The 18183-nt window shown below is 57.4% G+C and overlaps 1 protein-coding gene across 1 annotated transcript; it reads left to right on the forward strand.

The window, feature by feature from the left end:
- The first annotated feature begins 1118 nt into the window (after positions 1 to 1118).
- On the forward strand, positions 1119 to 17827 carry LOC144717262 (homeobox protein orthopedia B-like). The gene is made up of 3 exons (XM_078592671.1): positions 1119 to 1182; positions 1841 to 2304; positions 17330 to 17827. The coding sequence occupies exons 1-3, from the start codon at positions 1119 to 1121 to the stop codon at positions 17825 to 17827; spliced, it is 1026 nt and encodes a 341-aa protein (XP_078448797.1).
- The last annotated feature ends 356 nt before the right edge of the window (positions 17828 to 18183 follow it).

Raw genomic sequence — 18183 nt, forward strand, 5'->3', positions numbered from 1 at the left:
GCTCACGTCTGGTTTTGTGAGATTTGGGGGGGCCGGTGGGGGTTTCGAGGGGGGGGGGGGGGGTGGAGTGGTTGATGTTGTTGAGGAAACTGAGCAGAGGGAGAGCGCAGCGCGGATCTGTGCGCGCGGCCGGGACTCGGGGAGAGATGGGAGCCCCTAACCGCGATTTATGCGCCGCGAAAATGCGCAGCGTGTCCAGCTTCATCAGCACCCCCATCATCATCATCATCTCTCGCTACTGCACCACCACCATCGCACGCTGCGCCACCATCCTCATCATCATCTCAAGCTTCACCAGTGCCTCACGCTAGACCACCCCCATCATCCGACGTTGCACCATCATCTCACAACTTACCATCATCATGTCACGGATCAAAATCATGGTCATCATCTCACACCTCAACATTATCATCCGACGTCCCAACATAGTCATCATCATATCACGCCGCACACTCACATCACTCCGGCTCATCCCTGTTCAGCTTCGTTCATCTTCCAAGCGGTACCTATCATCTCCTTTGACCACAAGCTGTATCTCCTGCTCATCTCCGCTCATCTCTGCTCATGTTTGTCCCTCTCCCCCCCCGCTCCCCCGGGCTCCCCCGTGGTGCTGAGTGAGCGAGCGAGCCCGCGTGGCCCCGCGCGTGCCCGTGCTAAGTGCCGCTGCCATCGCGAACGCGCGCGCGCACTCGCGGCGCGGGGGGGGGGGGCTGAGGGAGGGGCGAGGCGACGCTAATTCGGGGGGGAGGAGGAGGAGGGGGAGGAGGGGTGCAAGGGGAGGGGGGAGTCAGTAGCCCTCACCTCGTCAGATCTCATTGGCTGTGATTGCGTGACGGCCCTGATTTAGGTGGCTCATAAGGCCGGCCCATTAGGCGTCGCGCCGTTATATTCATCGGCCGGCGGCGACGCGCGGCCACTGCCGCGTGGCATCAACTTTAACAGCTACGACATCGACGATAAGAACAACGGCGACATCGACCAGTGTGACGAGAGCGAGCAGAGCGGGCGGCGGGAGACGAGCGTGAAACGAGATCAGGGGAGATTAGGGGCGAGAGCGCGGAGGAGGAGGAGGGGGGGCGGGAGCCGCCCGGCGCGGCAGCAGCAGCAGCAGCCTCGCGATGCTGTCGCACGCAGACATGCTGGACTCGCGACTTGTGCAGAGGAACATGTACTCCGCCGAGGGTGAGACGTCGCGGCCAGACACGCAGAGACACGCCGAGTCAAACCTCCAAGCGCCGAGTTGCGCAGACACACGCACCTCATCAAGTCCCGCTCGGAGACTTAGAGAGAGACACGCGGAGACACTATCGAGACACCCTTATACCAGAGATACGCCACGCGGAGACATACTGAGACACGCCGAGACATACCGAGACACGCGGAGACACACCGAGACACGCGGAGACACCGAGACACGCGGAGACATACTGAGACACACGGAGACACCGAGACACGCGGAGACACGCGGAGACACCGAGACACGCGGAGACACCGAGACACGCAATGATGCGCGCGGCGAGCGGAACTCCCGTTTCCATTCATCTCCATTAGCGCGGCGTGTTTACATTCGCGCGCGCTGGCGTGCGAGCAGCAGCAGCACGTGTCTCTTCGCGAGCGAGGGGACCGGGAAGGGGACCTCTGCTAGTCGGGATCCTGGTGGGGGGAACTCCCAAGACGACAGGGGTCCCGAGTGAGAGGGATTTTTGTAATTGGAGACTCCGCTAAAGGCGTCCTGGCTAAGAGGGACCCCTCCGAAGGGGGGCTCAAATAATGGAGACCCCCCTCCATCTCATGGACCCCCCCACCCATCACTCCCCCCCCCTTCTTTTCGTATGTTCAGGTCTCAAGGATCACTCTGAGATGCTGCGAGTCGCCGAGGCCAGCAAGTGTCGCCTGGTCGGCGTGGGCGGCAGCGGGAACGAGCATCCGTGCGTCTCGGGGGGGTGCGGGGGCCCCGACGGAGTCACGATGCTCGGGGGGGACGACATGCAGCAGCAGCAGCAGCAGCAGAACCAGGGACCCGGCGGAGGAGGAGGTGGTGGAGTAGGAGGAGGTGGAGGAGGTGGTGGAGGCGGCGGCTCGGGGCTGTCGGCTCTCAAGGAGCCGGACAGCAGCAAGCAGCAGTCGGGGGTGGCGCCGCAGAAGCAGAAGCGTCACCGCACTCGCTTCACGCCCGCGCAGCTCAACGAGCTGGAGCGCAGCTTCGCCAAGACGCACTACCCCGACATCTTCATGCGCGAGGAGCTGGCGCTGCGCATCGGCCTCACCGAGTCGCGCGTGCAGGTGCGTGCCGCGCGCGTGCAGGTGTGTGCACGTGTGCGCGGGGCGGGCGGGCGGGCGGAGCGACGGGTGTGCGTGTACACGTGCGGCAGCGTGTCGTTTGGATGCGTACGTATCGCGCGCGTGTGTGTGTACACGTGTGTGTGTGTGTGTGTGTACACGTGTGTGTGTGTACACGTGTATGTGTACACGTGTGTGTGTACACCTGTGTGTGTACACGTGTGTGTGTGTACATGTGTGTGTGTGTGCGCGCGGGTGATCGCGCGTGGTTTGTTGACGTGTGCGTGCAAGTCTGGTGTGCACGTGCGTGTACACGTGCGTGTGTGTTCACGTGTGTGTTCACGTGCGTGTACACGTGCGTGTGTGTTCATGTGTGTGTTCACGTGCGTGTACACGTGCGTGTGTGTGCACGTGCGTGTACACGTGCGTGTGTGTTCACGCGCGTGCGTGTGCACGTGCGCGTGTGCGGCCGCTGCCATCATTGTCATCGACACGGAGCTACAGTCGCTGCTATTCGCGCCGCGTCGTCGTCGTCGCTTTTTCGCTGTCGCACTCCGCCACCGTGAACCCATCGCCGTCTTGCCGACCCTGGCGTCGTCGTGTTGTTGTCGTCGTGGTGGTGGTGGTTGTCGTGGTGGTGGTTGTTATCGTGGTAATTGCTATCGTGGTTGTTGTTGTTGTCGTGGTGGGTGTCGCTGTTTCTGAGGTTATCGCAGAAGAGCGCGACACCAGCGCGACGGCGGCGCGCTGCGTTCGCGACCCACAATGTGGGCAACTTGAGTCGCGGTCTTCGATCAATAAAAACACCCAAAACTACTCGAGAGTTACACGAGCGACAATCATAATGTTGACAACAACAGCAACAGCAGCAACAGCAATAACAACAACAACAACAGCCGTAATAATCGCCTTGGTAACTCTCATTCATAGCGGCCATCGGGTGACGATCCTGGCATAACAATCAGAACTCTCAACACAAACAGCGGCAGTGCCAATCAGAGCGACAGCTTAACAATAGCAACTATGAGCATAGCTAACTCGTATAGCAATAGGTACTGATACGAATCGTGAATTGTAACACTAGTTAACTGGTTAGATATTACACAAGTTAAATAGTACAATAATAGTTAAATGTAACTATTGTTAACTGGTTAGCAATGGCAGTGGTTAAACTTGTTAGATTTGACAATGGTTAACTGGCACAACGTGAGCCACTCTACGCGACCGGGAAGGTGTTTGCCGCTGCGTCCGCACCGTCAATTCCCGCAGAAGTTCCCGGCACGTGGAGCGAAACGTCGGACATAGCGTCACACACCACGCGGCGGCACCGCGACCCGACAGCGAGAGTAGCGCGGTAGCTGCGCAGTTACAATCGCCATCCCGTCAACAACAACCACAGCGGGTGGGCAGCGATGATGCTGATGGTGGGGGTGATCGTGGTATTGGTGGTGGCGATGGTGGTGGCGATGATGATGGCGATGGTGGTGGCGATGATGGTGATGGCGATGATGATGGTGATGCTGGTAGTGATGATGGTAGTGTTGATGGTGATCGTGGTATTGGTGATGATGGTAGTGATGGTGATGATGATGGTGGTGGTGATGATCGTAGTGATGATGGTGATGGTGGTGGCGATGATGATGGTAGTGATGATGGTGGTGATGATGGTGACGATGGTAGTGATGGTGATGATGGTGGTGATGATGGTGGTGGTGGTGGTGATGATGGTGGTGATGGTGGCGATGATGATGGCGATGATGGTGATGATGGTGATGATGGTGGTGATGATGGTGATGGTGGTGGCGATGATGATGGTGATGATGATGATGGTGATGATGGTGGTGATGATGGTGATGGTGGTGGTGGTGATGATGGTGGTGATGATGATAGTGATGATGGTGATGGTGGTGGCGATGATGATGGTGATGATGGTAGTGATGGTGATGATGGTAGTGATGATGGTGATAGTGGTGATGATGGTGATGGTGGTGGTGATGATGGTGGTGATGATGATGGTGGTGATTAGGTGATGGTGGTGGTGAGTAGGTGATGATGGTAGTGATGATGGTGATGATGGTGATAGTGGTGATGATGATGATGGTGATGATGGTAGTGATGGTGATGATGGTAGTGATGATGGTGATGGTGATGATGGTGGTGATGATGGTGATGGTGGTGGTGATGATGGTGATGATGATAGTGATGATGGTGATGGTGGTGGCGATGATGGTGGTGATAATGGTAGTGATGGTGATGATGGTAGTGATGATGGTGGTGATGATGGTGGTGATTAGGTGATGGTGGTGATGGTAGTGATGATGGTGATGGTGGTGATGATGGTGGTGGTGATGATGGTGATGATGATAGTGATGATGGTGATGGTGGTGGCGATGATGGTGGTGATAATGGTAGTGATGGTGATGATGGTAGTGATGATGGTGGCGATGATGGTGGTGATTAGGTGATGGTGATGATGGTAGTGATGATGGTGGTGATGATGGTGGTGATTAGGTGATGGTGGTTTGTGTGTAAAGTTGCGCCGCGTCCGCGAAGTCCGAGCGATCATCGTCGCCGCGCCGCTCGGCAGTGCGGGGCGTGAGAGCCGCGTGAACCCCGGGGGGACCCACGTCTCTCTACCCGCAGCGTGCCCACCACGTAAACGTGTATGCGTCATTGTACAATCATTACTACGGTGAGGACTACTATTATTATTATCATCATCATCGATATTGTCACGAGGGAGGGTCATGACCACCCGACAGGGGCCCGGGCGCGATGCCTCTCGTCGTCGTCGTCGTCGGCGCTGGCGGCGCGCGGTGTCGAGAGACGCGGCGGCCTCGTCGCTTCCCGCGGGCGGCGTCGATGTTGTGGCGCGCGCACTCCCACGGAGACAAAGCTCCCCCGGGTAGCCTGCACAGACTGTTGGGGCGAGTGCTGGTCACGGGCAGTGCCCGCTGAGGCCGGCGCGGCGCGCGACCAGATCGGGAGGTCCAGAACCGGTCCAGACGTCACTCGGCACTGACGTGAGCCGTGGCCAGGATCGCCGCGGAGGTTCGCGACTTGAGAGCGCGAACCCGCCGGCCCGCTCCTTCAGTGCCCCCACGGCCAAGCACGGCGTGGGGAGGAGGCCTCACGCAGCAGCGGGCTGTATGCGCGTGCGCACGCACACAGATACGGCTACACATGCGAGCGTGAGTGTGTTTATGTATTTGCCTGTTGTGTTTACCAGTTGATATCTGTATTGGTGAATGTGTGCACATATGCGTACGTTTATAGTATAAGTATATATGTGTATGCTCTATATGTGTATACAGGTATATATGTGCATGTTTCTGTCTTGTATGCATTAGCGTATTTGTCGTTGTGTGTATAAATAGTGCGGAGACACCCGAGATCGATTCTCGTACTGGCCACCAAGACCAGTGACGATTATCTGAACCGGTTCCGGGCCTCTCCTAGGTCGACTCAGTTTCAAATTAGTACCTGGTGCGATGCGTAAACATCAACATCATCGGCCAGGTGCAGTTGTGGCCACCCCCTCGTGCGTCGTAGCGACCTTCATAGCTGCTCGCGAACAGCACTTGCCCCACCAGTCTGTGCAGGCTATACGGGGGATTAATATTCGTAGGTTTTTTCCGGTAAAGTCACGTATGTGACAAAAACCTACGAATATAAATCCTTGCAGTCACGAATGCTTCAAATCTAGAATTATACGGGGGATTTTGTCGTTTTATATAATATTTATGTATGTGTGTACATGTAATATGTATATGTAACTGCGATTACTCTATGTGGCTATGAATGTGTGTACGTGCGTGCCGCATGGCAGGATGTTTGTACTCTTACCGCTCGCAACCTGTTCGCGTTCACGAGGAGGGGGGGGGGGGGTGCGTGGACCCGGGACTCGGTGCCTCTGCACCCGGGGGGGGGCTCAGTGCTGAGCGCACGAAGCGGCGTGCACGCCCTGAATAGGCGCTCGCTCACAGCGCGTGCCCCAACAGTCTGTGTAGGCCACATGGGATCTGTGTACACGCGCCGCGCCGCACGACCTGCGTGTGTGTGCTGCTGCTGATGCCGCACGCTCTCACCCTCATCAGATGACGTGCACGCTGTCGTGTACACACCCTCGTCTTACGTACGCGCCGTAGAGGTTCATATTTGCATCAGTCGTGATCAATCCACTGTTGAATGAAGGCTCCCCCCAGGTCGCCGCCTTGTATATTCACCACGTCATGAAACAAACACGGCTGATTCTATATTATACAGAGTTATATATATATATATACCCGTAATAGAACGTACACGCTCATAAATACACTCCTATTGCTCTAAGATGATACACATGCACCGACACCAGTGACGATTAACCGAACCGGTCCTGGGCCTCCCCTAGGTCGACCCAGCCTCCAATGCGTGCCTGGTGCGGTGTGTAGATTTTACCACCGTCGGATGGGCGTGGTGCTAGCCACCCGTCCACTTCGTTGTGAGCCGTGCCGGTCTTCGAAGGTGCAACTCGCTAACAGCACTTGCCCCAACAGTCTGTTACAAACTATTTGTGTATAATAATGGTACACGTGTTGTAAATATAGAGGACGGTGCGTGGGGGTGATGATGTTCTGGAAGGCGTAGACGGCTGAAACGTGGCACAAACGTTGTCGAGTCTCCGCTGAGCATTAAACAATCTCACACGCAAGCCCAGCAGCATCGGTGGACCGAGTAATTCGCCTCCCGCGGAGTGTGACGCTGAAGACGACAGAGAGCGAGCCGAGCTCGCTCACTCCGATGTCACTAAAACACGAAGGGAAATATTCCCCGCACATCCTGAACAGGCGGTTGGGGCAAGTACTATTCGCGAGAAACTACGACGACCAGCAACACACTCGGCCACCTTTGTCTCCCCAGGAGCGATTATTGGAAGGCTCATGACCAGTTAAAATATTCGCTGTCTTTATTATTGGTCGTTAGCGGGAATCGAACTCGGGTGGCCGGGTTCGTAGCGCAGTGTGGTAACTAATACACCGCGTGTCCGAACAAACCGCGTGTTACTCACGCACCCCGTATACGAACATATGAGTGTGTATGTGTGTGTTTGTGTGTATGTATGACGATGTGTTATCCATAATAGAGGTGTTTTGGGTTAGATCGCGTCAATATAAGTGAGTGTGTATTGTGGGGAGTGGAGGCGCAGTGGTTAGCGCCGTTGACACACACGTCCTGAGCTCCGAACCCGGCGACCCCAGTTCAATTCCCATTAACACCCAACACGAATGACGATTATTTGAAACGGTCCTGGGCCTCTCCTAGGTTGACTCAGCCTCATATGATGACCTGGTGTGCTGTGTAAATATCGTCACTGGGGAGACAAAGGCGGTCGGGTGTGGTGCTGGCCACCAACCCCCTCGTGTACCGTTCCGGCCTTCATAGGTGCTCGCTAACAGCACTTGCCCCTACAGTCTGTTAAGGCTATACGGGGGATCTTTTGTCTTTGTTGTGTGTATGAGTGTGTATGAGTGTGTGTGTGTATGGGTGTGTATGAGTGTGTATGAGTGTGTGTGTGTATGAGTGTGTATGAGTGTGTGTGTGTATGGGTGTGTATGGGTGTGCATGAGTGTGTATGAGAGTGTATGAGTGTGTGTGTATGAGTGTGTGTGTATGAGTGTGCATGAGTGTGTGTGAGTGTGTATGAGTGTGTATGAGTGTGTGTGTATGAGTGTGCATGAGTGTGTGTGAGTGTGTATGAGTGTGTATGAGTGTGTGTGTGTGTAGCTCGCGCGCATCGCGACCGCGGTTTGTGAACTCACAATGGAGGTGATGGCGCAAAGATCATGACCACAATCATCATCACCACCACCGTCATCACGAATACCATCATCACGAATACCATCATCACGAATACCATCATCACGAATACCATCAATACCATAATCACCACCACCATCAACACCACCACCATCAACACCACCACCATCATCACGAATATCATCATCACCACCACCATCAATACCACCACCATCAACACCACCACCATCAACACCACCACCATCATCACGAATATCATCACCACCACCATCAACACCACCACCATCAACACCACCACCACCATCATCACGAATACCATCATCACCACCATCATCAACACCACCATCATCAACACCACCATCATCACGAATATCATCAACACCACCATCATCAACACCACCATCATTACCACCACCATCATCACGAATATCATCAACACCACCATCAATACCACCACCACCATCATCTTCACCAAGTCGATCAAAAATCAAACTCGGCCCCTCGCCGCCGTGGCAAACAAGCGCGACGCGGTTCGCGACAGCGCACGGCTCGCAACGAGTGTGGGGTCAAGTGCCCACGCGTGTCGGTGTGTTAATATGTAAACACAACACGTACGCGTGTGTTCATGTGTACGTGCGCGTGTGTTAACTTACAATGAACACACGCGTACACAAGTGCGCGTGTGTTTTCACCTATACGTGTAAACACGTGTGTAATCATTTATACTGTATACATATGGAGGATCTACACACGCGTCCTGTAGGGTTTACACACTCACTCTAGAGGGTTAACACACTCACACTAGAGGGTTTACACACTCACAATGGAGGGTTTATTCACTCACAATGGAGGTGTACACACTGCAGTTAACTGCTCGCGTTGCGATGTCACAAAGGACTTGAAGGAGAAAGCGCTATTACACAAAGGCAAAGATCCCCCGGGTAGTCTCTGTGGACTATTGGGACAAGTGCCGTTAGGGAGCAGCCGCAGAGGCCGTCACTGCGCACGACGATGCTCGGTGGCCCTCACGACGCTCGGCCGCCTTTGTCTTTCTAATTCCGATATATTTATCCACCGCGCCAGGTGCTCCGTCGAGGCTGAATCGACCTCGGGGAGCGCCCAGGACCGGTTGAGGTATTCGTCACGAAATTTGGCCGCGAGCGGGAAAACGATCTGGGGTCGCTAACCGCTGCACCACCGCTCCCCACGTGATCACTCCACGCGACACAGCCAAGTCGGCGCGCGTGCGTCTGGGGAGTGGTGGGGCTGCGAATATCTGAACCGGTGCTGGCTCTGCCCTGTGTCGACTGAGCGCTAAATGAGTCCATGGTGCGCTGTGGGAGACGCTGTGGGAGACGCTGTGGGAGACGAGGGCGACGGGGCGTGGTGCTGGCCACCCACCGCCTCGTTTGTAGTAGCGGCCTTCATAGGCGCTACTCGCTTACAACACGTCCCCCAAAGGCTCGTGTGCGCAATACAGGGGGCCTTCGTCTTCAATGTGTTTATTAATACATGCATCCCGCTATCTAGCGTTGTCGTGGAATAGTGTCAAACATGTGCCAATGAAACCTCTGCACCCTCTCTCCACTCTCAGTTCTCATCTCCCCATCCGCGCTCCCCTCTCGCGTCATTATGCGGACGCTTTAAAACGTAAACAAAAGTAACATCATCATAATCATCCTCGCCACCACCATCACACCATCATCATCATCCCCACCCCACTGTCTGCATCTCCACCATCATCTGTATCATCATCTATATCACTGTCACCATCGCCACCAGCATCTCCACCACTGTCTGCAGCTCCACCATAAATTTCCACCACTATCATTATTCCCTTCACTTCCACTACCTCCATCATCATCATAATCATCATCTCCACCACCACCACCACGAGAATGATGATGTTGATGGCCGGCGCCTGGGCACGTGCGTAATTTACACACGTGTAATAATGACACACGTGCGTGTGTAATAATGACACACGTGCGTGTGTGCGTGTGCTGTGTAAAGCATGTTGGCACACCACGCAGAATATCCACGTGCATATGTCCGCGAGTACCCGTGACTATGAGTACCCGTGTGGGCTGTGGGTGAGGGTGTTCACGCCGTGCATGCGCACACGCAGCCGGCATGTGCGCATGTGCACCGCACATATTATCTAGAGTATGTTACTCGCTAACACGTATAGGTGCTCGCTAACGGCACTTGCCCCAATTAGTCGGTTAATACTATATGGGGGAGATTTGTATTTGTTTTGCATGTGTCGCAGTAGGTGAGCGCGCTGCGCTACGAACCTGGCGACCCGAGTTCGCTCACGACCGATCAGTGGCGAGTATTTGATCCGGAACTGGGCCTCCTCTCCTCGGTCGACTTGGTCTTACATGAGAAACTGGTGGCGGCGTGTACACATCAGCGCTGGGAAGGCAAAGGCGTTCGGGCGTGGTGCTGGTCACACCACCCCGCCGCGTCGCATGCCGGCCTTCATAGGTGCTCCTCGCTAACAGCACTTGCCTCATCTGCCTGTTAAAGGCTACACGGGGGATCTTTGTCGTTGTGGTCCCCCCTTGTGCGCGCGCGCGCTCCTCGAACCCCGGATCGCGGCGCGCGTGCGCGGTCCGCGCTTCTCGTCAATTAATTCATTAACGACCCCGGCGAATTCACGGGCACGGAGCGACCCGCGACACTCGGCACACCACGGACCCCCACTCCCCTACCTACCCCCCTGCCCCCGCCGGGGGTAGCCGGGGGTAGGTAGGGGAGTGCGTGGAGTGTGCGTGGAATGCGCGTGCACAGTCACACGCTGTACAACACACACTCACTGTAATACAAAGACAAATATCAACGTGTAACCTTTAACAGACTGTTGAAGCGAGGGCTGTTAGCGAGTAGCACCGATCAAGGCTGGCACAGCACACGAGGGCGCCGTGTGGCCAGCACCACACCAGGCCGCCTTTGTCTCCCCAGTGACGATGTTTCCACACCGCACCGCACCAGGGACTCATTTATTAAGGGTCGACCTCGAGGAGGGCCAAGAGCAGTTCAAATAATCGCCGTCATTGCTCGTGAGCGGGAATCGAACACGGGCCGCCGAGTCCGTAGCGCAGTGGAGCGCGCTCCCCGCATGGAGACGCACGAGGCGGAGACGCCGCTTGCACCCAGAGGCAGTGCAGCAGCAGCAGTGCAGCAGCAGCAGTGCAGCAGCAGCAGTGCAGCAGCAGTATCAGCAGTGCTGCAGCAGCAGTAGTATCAGCAGTGCTGCAGCAGCAGTAGTAGCAGCAGCAGTGCAGCAGCAGCAGTAGCAGCAGCAGTAGCAGCAGCAGTACAGCAGCAGTGCTGCAGGCAAGCGAGCCTGACTGCTGATGAGACACTCGAGTGTGGAAACCGGTCCTCATTGTGCTTGTTTCAAACCAACGTGGCCGAGGGGATGCGGACACTCACACCACACCCGCAGCACGTGTACGTGGAGACAGCCACGGGGCGTATGGTCTCAAGTTTATATCGTCGGGTTAGCGCCTGGGGGCACAGACGAGGAGGAATGTTATTGTTGATGTTTACGTTGTTCAGATCAACGGCAAGTGGCGGGGCGGGGGCGATGGCGGGGGCGATGGGGGGGGGCGATGGGGGGGGCGATCGGGGGGGTGGGCGATGGGGGGGGCTGACTTCTATAACAAAACGCGAGGACAGATGGACGCGCTCAGCCATGGACAGAGAAGATCTGAACAGAGACCGGGCGGGGGAGGGAAGGGGGGGAATCAGCGCGGACGAGGATGAAGGGAGGGAGTTGACCATCGGGACAGAAGCAGACAAGGAGTGACCACCCGCTGAATGGAAGTTGGCCGGGCGGCCGTAGTGGGAGACCTTTGCCTGCTGGAGCGGCGGCCGCGTGGGTTGCTGTGTGGAGGTGGTGGTGCGCAGACAGCGCGTGCGCCCCATGAATGTGTTCACGGAGAGATGCGTGCGGACCGCACACGTGCACACACACAAGGATCCCCCGTGTAGCCTTAGCAGACTGTAGGGGCACGTGCTGTTAGCGAGCACTTATGAAGGCCGAACGGTACACGAGGGGGTCGGTGGCCCGCACCACGCCCAACTGCCTTTGTCTCCCCGGTGGCGATGTTTACACATCGCACCAGGTACTGATTTGAGTTGATCTCGGGGAGGCCCAGGACCGGTTCAGATAATCGTCACTGGTGTTGGTCGTGAGCGGGAATCAATCCCTGGTTACCGGGTTTATAGCGCAGCGCGATAACCGCTACACTATAGCACACACGCGTGTTCATCGTCTGGCCTGAGTACTTATAACCACGTGTAAGTCTATTTACATCTCACACACACGCACAGAGACCCGTATCGCGACTCGTGTAGAGCACAGAGGTGTTCTCGAAGCGCTCGGCGAGGTGCCGTTCTCGTGCAGAGGGCGACGCAGAGGAAGCACAGACGAGCCGGAGGGCGGCGGCGGCAGCGGCGGCGGCGCTACCTGCAATTGCCGAAGCTCTGCGGTCCTCTGTATATGAATATGTTATTGGTCAATTGATGAGTATTGAATGGAAATAGATAGTTCACTGTATGCATGAACGAGACAATTGGCATAAAACATCGTCGTTCTAGAATCTGGGCCCCAGCAATCATGGCGCGGGGTGGTCCGATTGGTTTGACTGTCAAGGGCGCGTGAGTGCGTGGACTCTCCCTGAGGTGTGTGTTTGTCTGTTGTGGGGGCAATAGCGGCTTGCGCACTGCACCACGAACCCGGCGTCCCGTGTTCAATTCCCGCTCACGGCCACAAACGCCAGTGACGGATATCTCAACCGTTCCTGGGCCTCTCCCCCTAGGTCTACCCGGCCTCAAATGAGTGCCTGGTGCAATGTGTAAATATCGCCACTCGGGAGACAAAGGCGGCCGGGCGTGGTGCTGGCCACCCACCCCCTCGTGCGCCATGCCGGCCTTCATAGGTGCGACTCGCTAACAGCACTTGCCCCAATAGTCAGTTAAGGCTATATGGGGAGTCTTTATCAAACACGCACACGTGTGTGTGCACCCTCACAAATTCCATGATGTGTAGTTGATGTGCATGCCGTGTGTGTCTTTCAATGTGTACACGCGTAAGGATACACGCGACGCACTGTCGCACTATATAGGTGTGCGTGTGTGCACATGGATCTTCAGTAGATGAATGCTGTCCTCTAAACACGTGCTGTGTGTACGCAAGTACGAGTGTCAGTGTGTGCACGAGGTGGCGGTGGTGCAGTGGTTAGCGCACCGCGCCACGGCTAGCATCAACGGCGGCGAGGGTGACACGATCCACTCCGCGCTTTGTGCTGCGCTTACTCCTCTCTCATTGGATCTGTGTCATTGTGTGCGCATCACCGTCGTCGTCGTCGCCGTCGCCGTCGTCGTCGTCACTCTGATCGATCCACTGCTGGATGAAGGCCTCCTCCCCATCCTCTCGCCGGCCCTCATGATCCTGCGATGCGATAATCGCGTGGATTTTTCTCCGGGGCCTCCGGGTTTTCCCTCCACATTTAGAAACATGCGTTTAGATTATTTAACTCCTAAAAAAATCCACGCGATAAGCCACTTCGTTGAGCTATCATTTGTGCCCAAGTCGCTTCAGTAAAACAGCTGTATAGCTCAGTGGGCCTTACCTGGTAAAATATAAAATCATTTTCAGTTCAAATCCCGCACGCGAGCCGCGCTCCGCGCTCCAAATCCGCGGCGGTGATCGTCCGCTCGTGGTCGTCACTGAGCCGGCCTCGGGCCGCGTTCCATCGTCTGGCTGCCATTCCTTCACCAGTCTCACCCGTCTCACGGTGGCCATTCCTCGTCCGCTTACCTCCGAACAGTCCACGTGATGTCGATCGTGTGCGCCTGTTCTCTGATCGTCGTGTTCCTCTCTCTCTGTCTCAGTATAAATCGCACGCTCCCTTTGCGCACTCTCCCGCCGTGCTCCAGTGTTCTCTCCGTACGAGCCCACGTCTCTGATCCACGCGTCTCAGCGCGGGGCCAAGGGCTGCTTCTCAATCAAATCCAGTTGTGCAAAAGCGCTCCTCCACTCGAGCTCTTGAGCGCCTCTTTATTACGTCATCAGTTTGACCCCCTGGCCACCCTCTCAGTAATTGCCTCAGCTGCACCACCCACTCCGGTGGTGGCACTCCGTGATGGCCACGCGTCTCGCCGCGTCTCGCCGCGACTCGACAAGAGATCGAGGTGAAGGAACCGACGGCAATCGGAAGTTGTCGAGATCCTGGTTGGGAGTTGACTCACCCCATCATCATCATTGCTTCCGTGTCGATAAAATTAGTACCACTTTGTGGGGGAAGTCAACGGCGCTTGTCCTGTGGATATACTCCTCGTGTGTGTGTGTGTGACAAAAGGCGTGTGTGTATAGATTGGTGGGGACAGTGGTGTTAGCGAGCACCTATTAAGGCCGGCATGGCGCACGATAACGCGGTGTGTTTGTGTAAATCTGTCTGTCTGTGCGTGGGGATATGTGTGCGTCTCTGTGTGTATCTGTACAAGTACGTGCGCACGTGCATACGTGTGTTTGCACGCACATGTGATTAAGATGATCGGCAGTGTAGCGGTTTGCGCACCACGCTACGAACCCCGAGGCCCGAGTTCGATTGCCGCTCACGACCAACATAAGTGGCAAATATCGATGTAAGCCGGTCCTGAGCCTCCCCGCCGTCGACAAGGTGTATACACATCTGCATTGGGGACACAAAGGCGGCTGGGTGTGGTTCTGGCCTTCATAGGTATTCCCAAACAGAAGTTGCTGTAACAGTCGCTCCGTCTGTAATGGGGGATCTTCGGCCTCGTTATTGTGTCCGCGCCTGTGAGAGAGAGGAGACCGATGCCTCGCGCCCGCCAGTCTCCGCGTGCCTCGCCACCAGGAGCTCGCTAACAGGCGCTAGGAGCTCGCTAACAGGAGCTCGCTAACAGGAGCTAGGAGCTCGCTAACAGGAGCTAGGAGCTCGCTAACAGGAGCTAGGAGCTCGCTAACAGGAGCTAGGAGCTCGCTAACAGGAGCTAGGAGCTCGCTAACAGGAGCTAGGAGCTCGCCAACAGGAGCTAGGAGCTCGCTAACAGGCGCTAGGAGCTCGCCAACAGGAGCTAGGAGCTCGCTAACAGGAGCTAGGAGCTCGCTAACAGGCGCTAGGAGCTCGCTAACAGGAGCTAGGAGCTCGCTAACAGGAGCTAGGAGCTCGCTAACAGGCGCTAAGAGCTCGCTAACAGGAGCTAGGAGCTCGCTAACAGGAGCTAGGAGCTCGCTAACAGGAGCTAGGAGCTCGCTAACAGGCGCTAGGAGCTCGCTAACAGGAGCTAGGAGCTCGCTAACAGGCGCTAGGAGCTCGCTAACAGGAGCTAGGAGCTCGCTAACAGGCGCTAGGAGCTCGCTAACAGGAGCTAGGAGCTCGCTAACAGGAGCTAGGAGCTCGCTAACAGGCGCTAGGAGCTCGCTAACAGGAGCTAGGAGCTCGCTAACAGGCGCTAGGAGCTCGCTAACAGGCGCTAGGAGCTCGCTAACAGGAGCTAGGAGCTCGCTAACAGGCGCTAGGAGCTCGCTAACAGGAGCTAGGAGCTCGCTAACAGGAGCTAGGAGCTCGCTAACAGGCGCTAGGAGCTCGCTAACAGGAGCTAGGAGCTCGCTAACAGGAGCTAGGAGCTCGCTAACAGGAGCTAGGAGCTCGCTAACAGGAGCTAGGAGCTCGCTAACAGGAGCTAGGAGCTCGCTAACAGGCGCTAGGAGCTCGCTAACAGGCGCTAGGAGCTCGCTAACAGGAGCTAAGAGCTCGCCAACAGGAGCTAGGAGCTCGCCAACAGGAGCTAGGAGCTCGCTAACAGGCGCTAGGAGCTCGCTAACAGGAGCTAGGAGCTCGCTAACAGGAGCTAGGAGCTCGCTAACAGGAGCTAGGAGCTCGCTAACAGGAGCTAAGAGCTCGCTAACAGGAGCTAGGAGCTCGCTAACAGGCGCTAGGAGCTCGCTAACAGGAGCTAGGAGCTCGCTAACAGGAGCTAGGAGCTCGCCAACAGGCGCTAGGAGCTCGCTAACAGGAGGTCGCTAACAGGAGCTAGGAGCTCGCTAACAGGCGCTAGGAGCTCGCTAACAGGAGCTAGGAGCTCGCTAACAGGAGCTAGGAGCTCGCTAACAGGAGCTAGGAGCTCGCCAACAGGCGCTAGGAGCTCGCTAACAGGAGCTAGGAGCTCGCTAACAGGAGCTAGGAGCTCGCCAACAGGAGCTAGGAGCTCGCTAACAGGAGCTAAGAGCTCGCTAACAGGAGCTAGGAGCTCGCTAACAGGAGCTAGGAGCTCGCTAACAGGAGCTAGGAGCTCGCTAACAGGAGCTAGGAGCTCGCTAACCAGGAGCTAGGAGCTCGCTAACAGGAGCTCGCTAACAGGAGCTCGCTAACAGGAGCTAGGTGCTCGCTAACAGGAGCTCGCTAACATGAGCTCGCTAACAGGAGCTCGCTAACAGGAGCTCGCTAACAGGAGCTAGGAGCTCGCTAACAGGAGCTCGCTAACAGGAGCTCGCTAACAGGAGCTAGGAGCTCGCTAACAGGAGCTCGCTAACAGGAGCTCGCCAACAGGAGCTCGCTAACAGGAGCTCGCCAACAGGAGCTCGCTAACAGGAGCTCGCTAACAGGAGCTCGCTCACGACGTCAATGACCCCCCCGCCCCGCCCCCCTTGTTAATGGACGGCGCGCGCGCCCACCCCGATTGCCGCTCGCTGCTCGTGTCTGCCGCCTGCACCCCCCTCCCCCTGGTCGCCTTCGCCTGGTGACGGGCATCCTGTCCTGCCCCCCCCCCTCTGTCCCTGCTCATTGCTGCCCCTCTCGTGTCTTCACTGGGCGCAGTCGACCCTCACCTGGCGATGCCATCCCTCCCGTGACCCCCTCTCCTCCACCGGTTGTGACCCCTCCTCCCGTGACCCCCTCTCCTCCACCGGTTGTGACCCCTCCTCCCGTGACCCCCTCTCCTCCACTGGTTGTGACCCCTCCTCCCGTGACCCCCTCTCCTCCACCGGTTGTGACCCCTCCTCCCGTGACCTTCTCTCCACTGGTTGTGACCCCTCCTCCCGTGACCCCCTCTCCTCCACCGGTTGTGACCCCTCCTCCCGTGACCCCCTCTCCTCCACCGGTTGTGACCCTCCTCCCGTGACCCCCTCTCCTCCACCGGTTGTGACCCCTCCTCCCGTGACCCCCTCTCCTCCACCGGTTGTGACCCTCCTCCCGTGACCCCCTCCGGGCAGGTCTGGTTCCAGAACCGCCGCGCCAAGTGGAAGAAGCGCAAGAAGACGACGAACGTCTTCCGCACCCCGGGCGCGCTGCTGCCGCCCGCGGGCCTGCCGCAGTTCCCGCCCTCCATGGCCGACTCGCTGTGCTCCTTCCACGCGGGGGACGCGCGCTGGGGCGCCGCCATGTCCGGCGTCTCGTCGCTGCCGCTGCCGCCGTCTCTGGGCCGCCAGCCCCAGATGGGGCAATCCCTGTCGCAGTGCAGTCTGGGCGGGGGGCCCAACCACATGGGGCTGTCGAACGGCGGCGGGCTGCAGTCCCACCTGTACCAGCCCACGTTCCCCGGGATGGTCTCCACGTCGCTGTCGGGGCCGCCTCAAGTGGTGAGCACCGTCCCCACGGGCTCCCCGCAGCTCTGCGGCTCTCCCGAGGTCGGGGACATGTGGCGGGGCACGAGCATCGCCTCCTTGCGCCGCAAGGCCCTGGAGCACACGGTCTCCATGAGCTTCGCCTAGCAGAGGGGGGGGGGGGGGGTAGGGGACGGGGGGTAAGGGGTGGGAGGGTAAGAAACTGGGGGTGGGGGGGGCATTGGGGGATCGGTGCCGGACCCCAGGGGACCGCGTTGGGGCCGGGTAGGAAGGAGTCGGACCTCGTCCGGTTCGGAGCCAGTTGGGTCGCCTCGGCCCCCATGGGCTCCAGCCGCCTCTGACCGACTGACAGGGCCCGGGGGGTTCCGTGCCGCCGGCGCGAGGGGAGCGCTGGTCCTCCTGGCACACGAGGAGGGGTCCCTGTGGCGTCTCCGTGGATGGCGTCCTTCAGGGATCTCTGTGGGTCTCGATGGTTTCTCTACGGGTCTCCATGGCGTCTTTAC

The sequence above is a fragment of the Lampetra planeri genome, chromosome 3, assembly GCF_965212315.1.
Source record: "Lampetra planeri chromosome 3, kcLamPlan1.2.h2, whole genome shotgun sequence".
In the NCBI taxonomy this organism is placed as follows: domain Eukaryota; kingdom Metazoa; phylum Chordata; class Hyperoartia; order Petromyzontiformes; family Petromyzontidae; genus Lampetra; species Lampetra planeri.

Bases quoted from the DNA above. Each gene is read 5' to 3' on its own strand.
- LOC144717262 (XM_078592671.1), top strand. From the start codon at position 1,119: ATGCTGTCGCACGCAGACATGCTGGACTCGCGACTTGTGCAGAGGAAC. The intron at 1,183-1,840 runs GTGAGACGTCGC...TCGTATGTTCAG, and splicing joins GAACATGTACTCCGCCGAGG to GTCTCAAGGATCACTCTGAG. The intron at 2,305-17,329 runs GTGTGTGCACGT...CCCTCCGGGCAG, and splicing joins TGCGTGCCGCGCGCGTGCAG to GTCTGGTTCCAGAACCGCCG.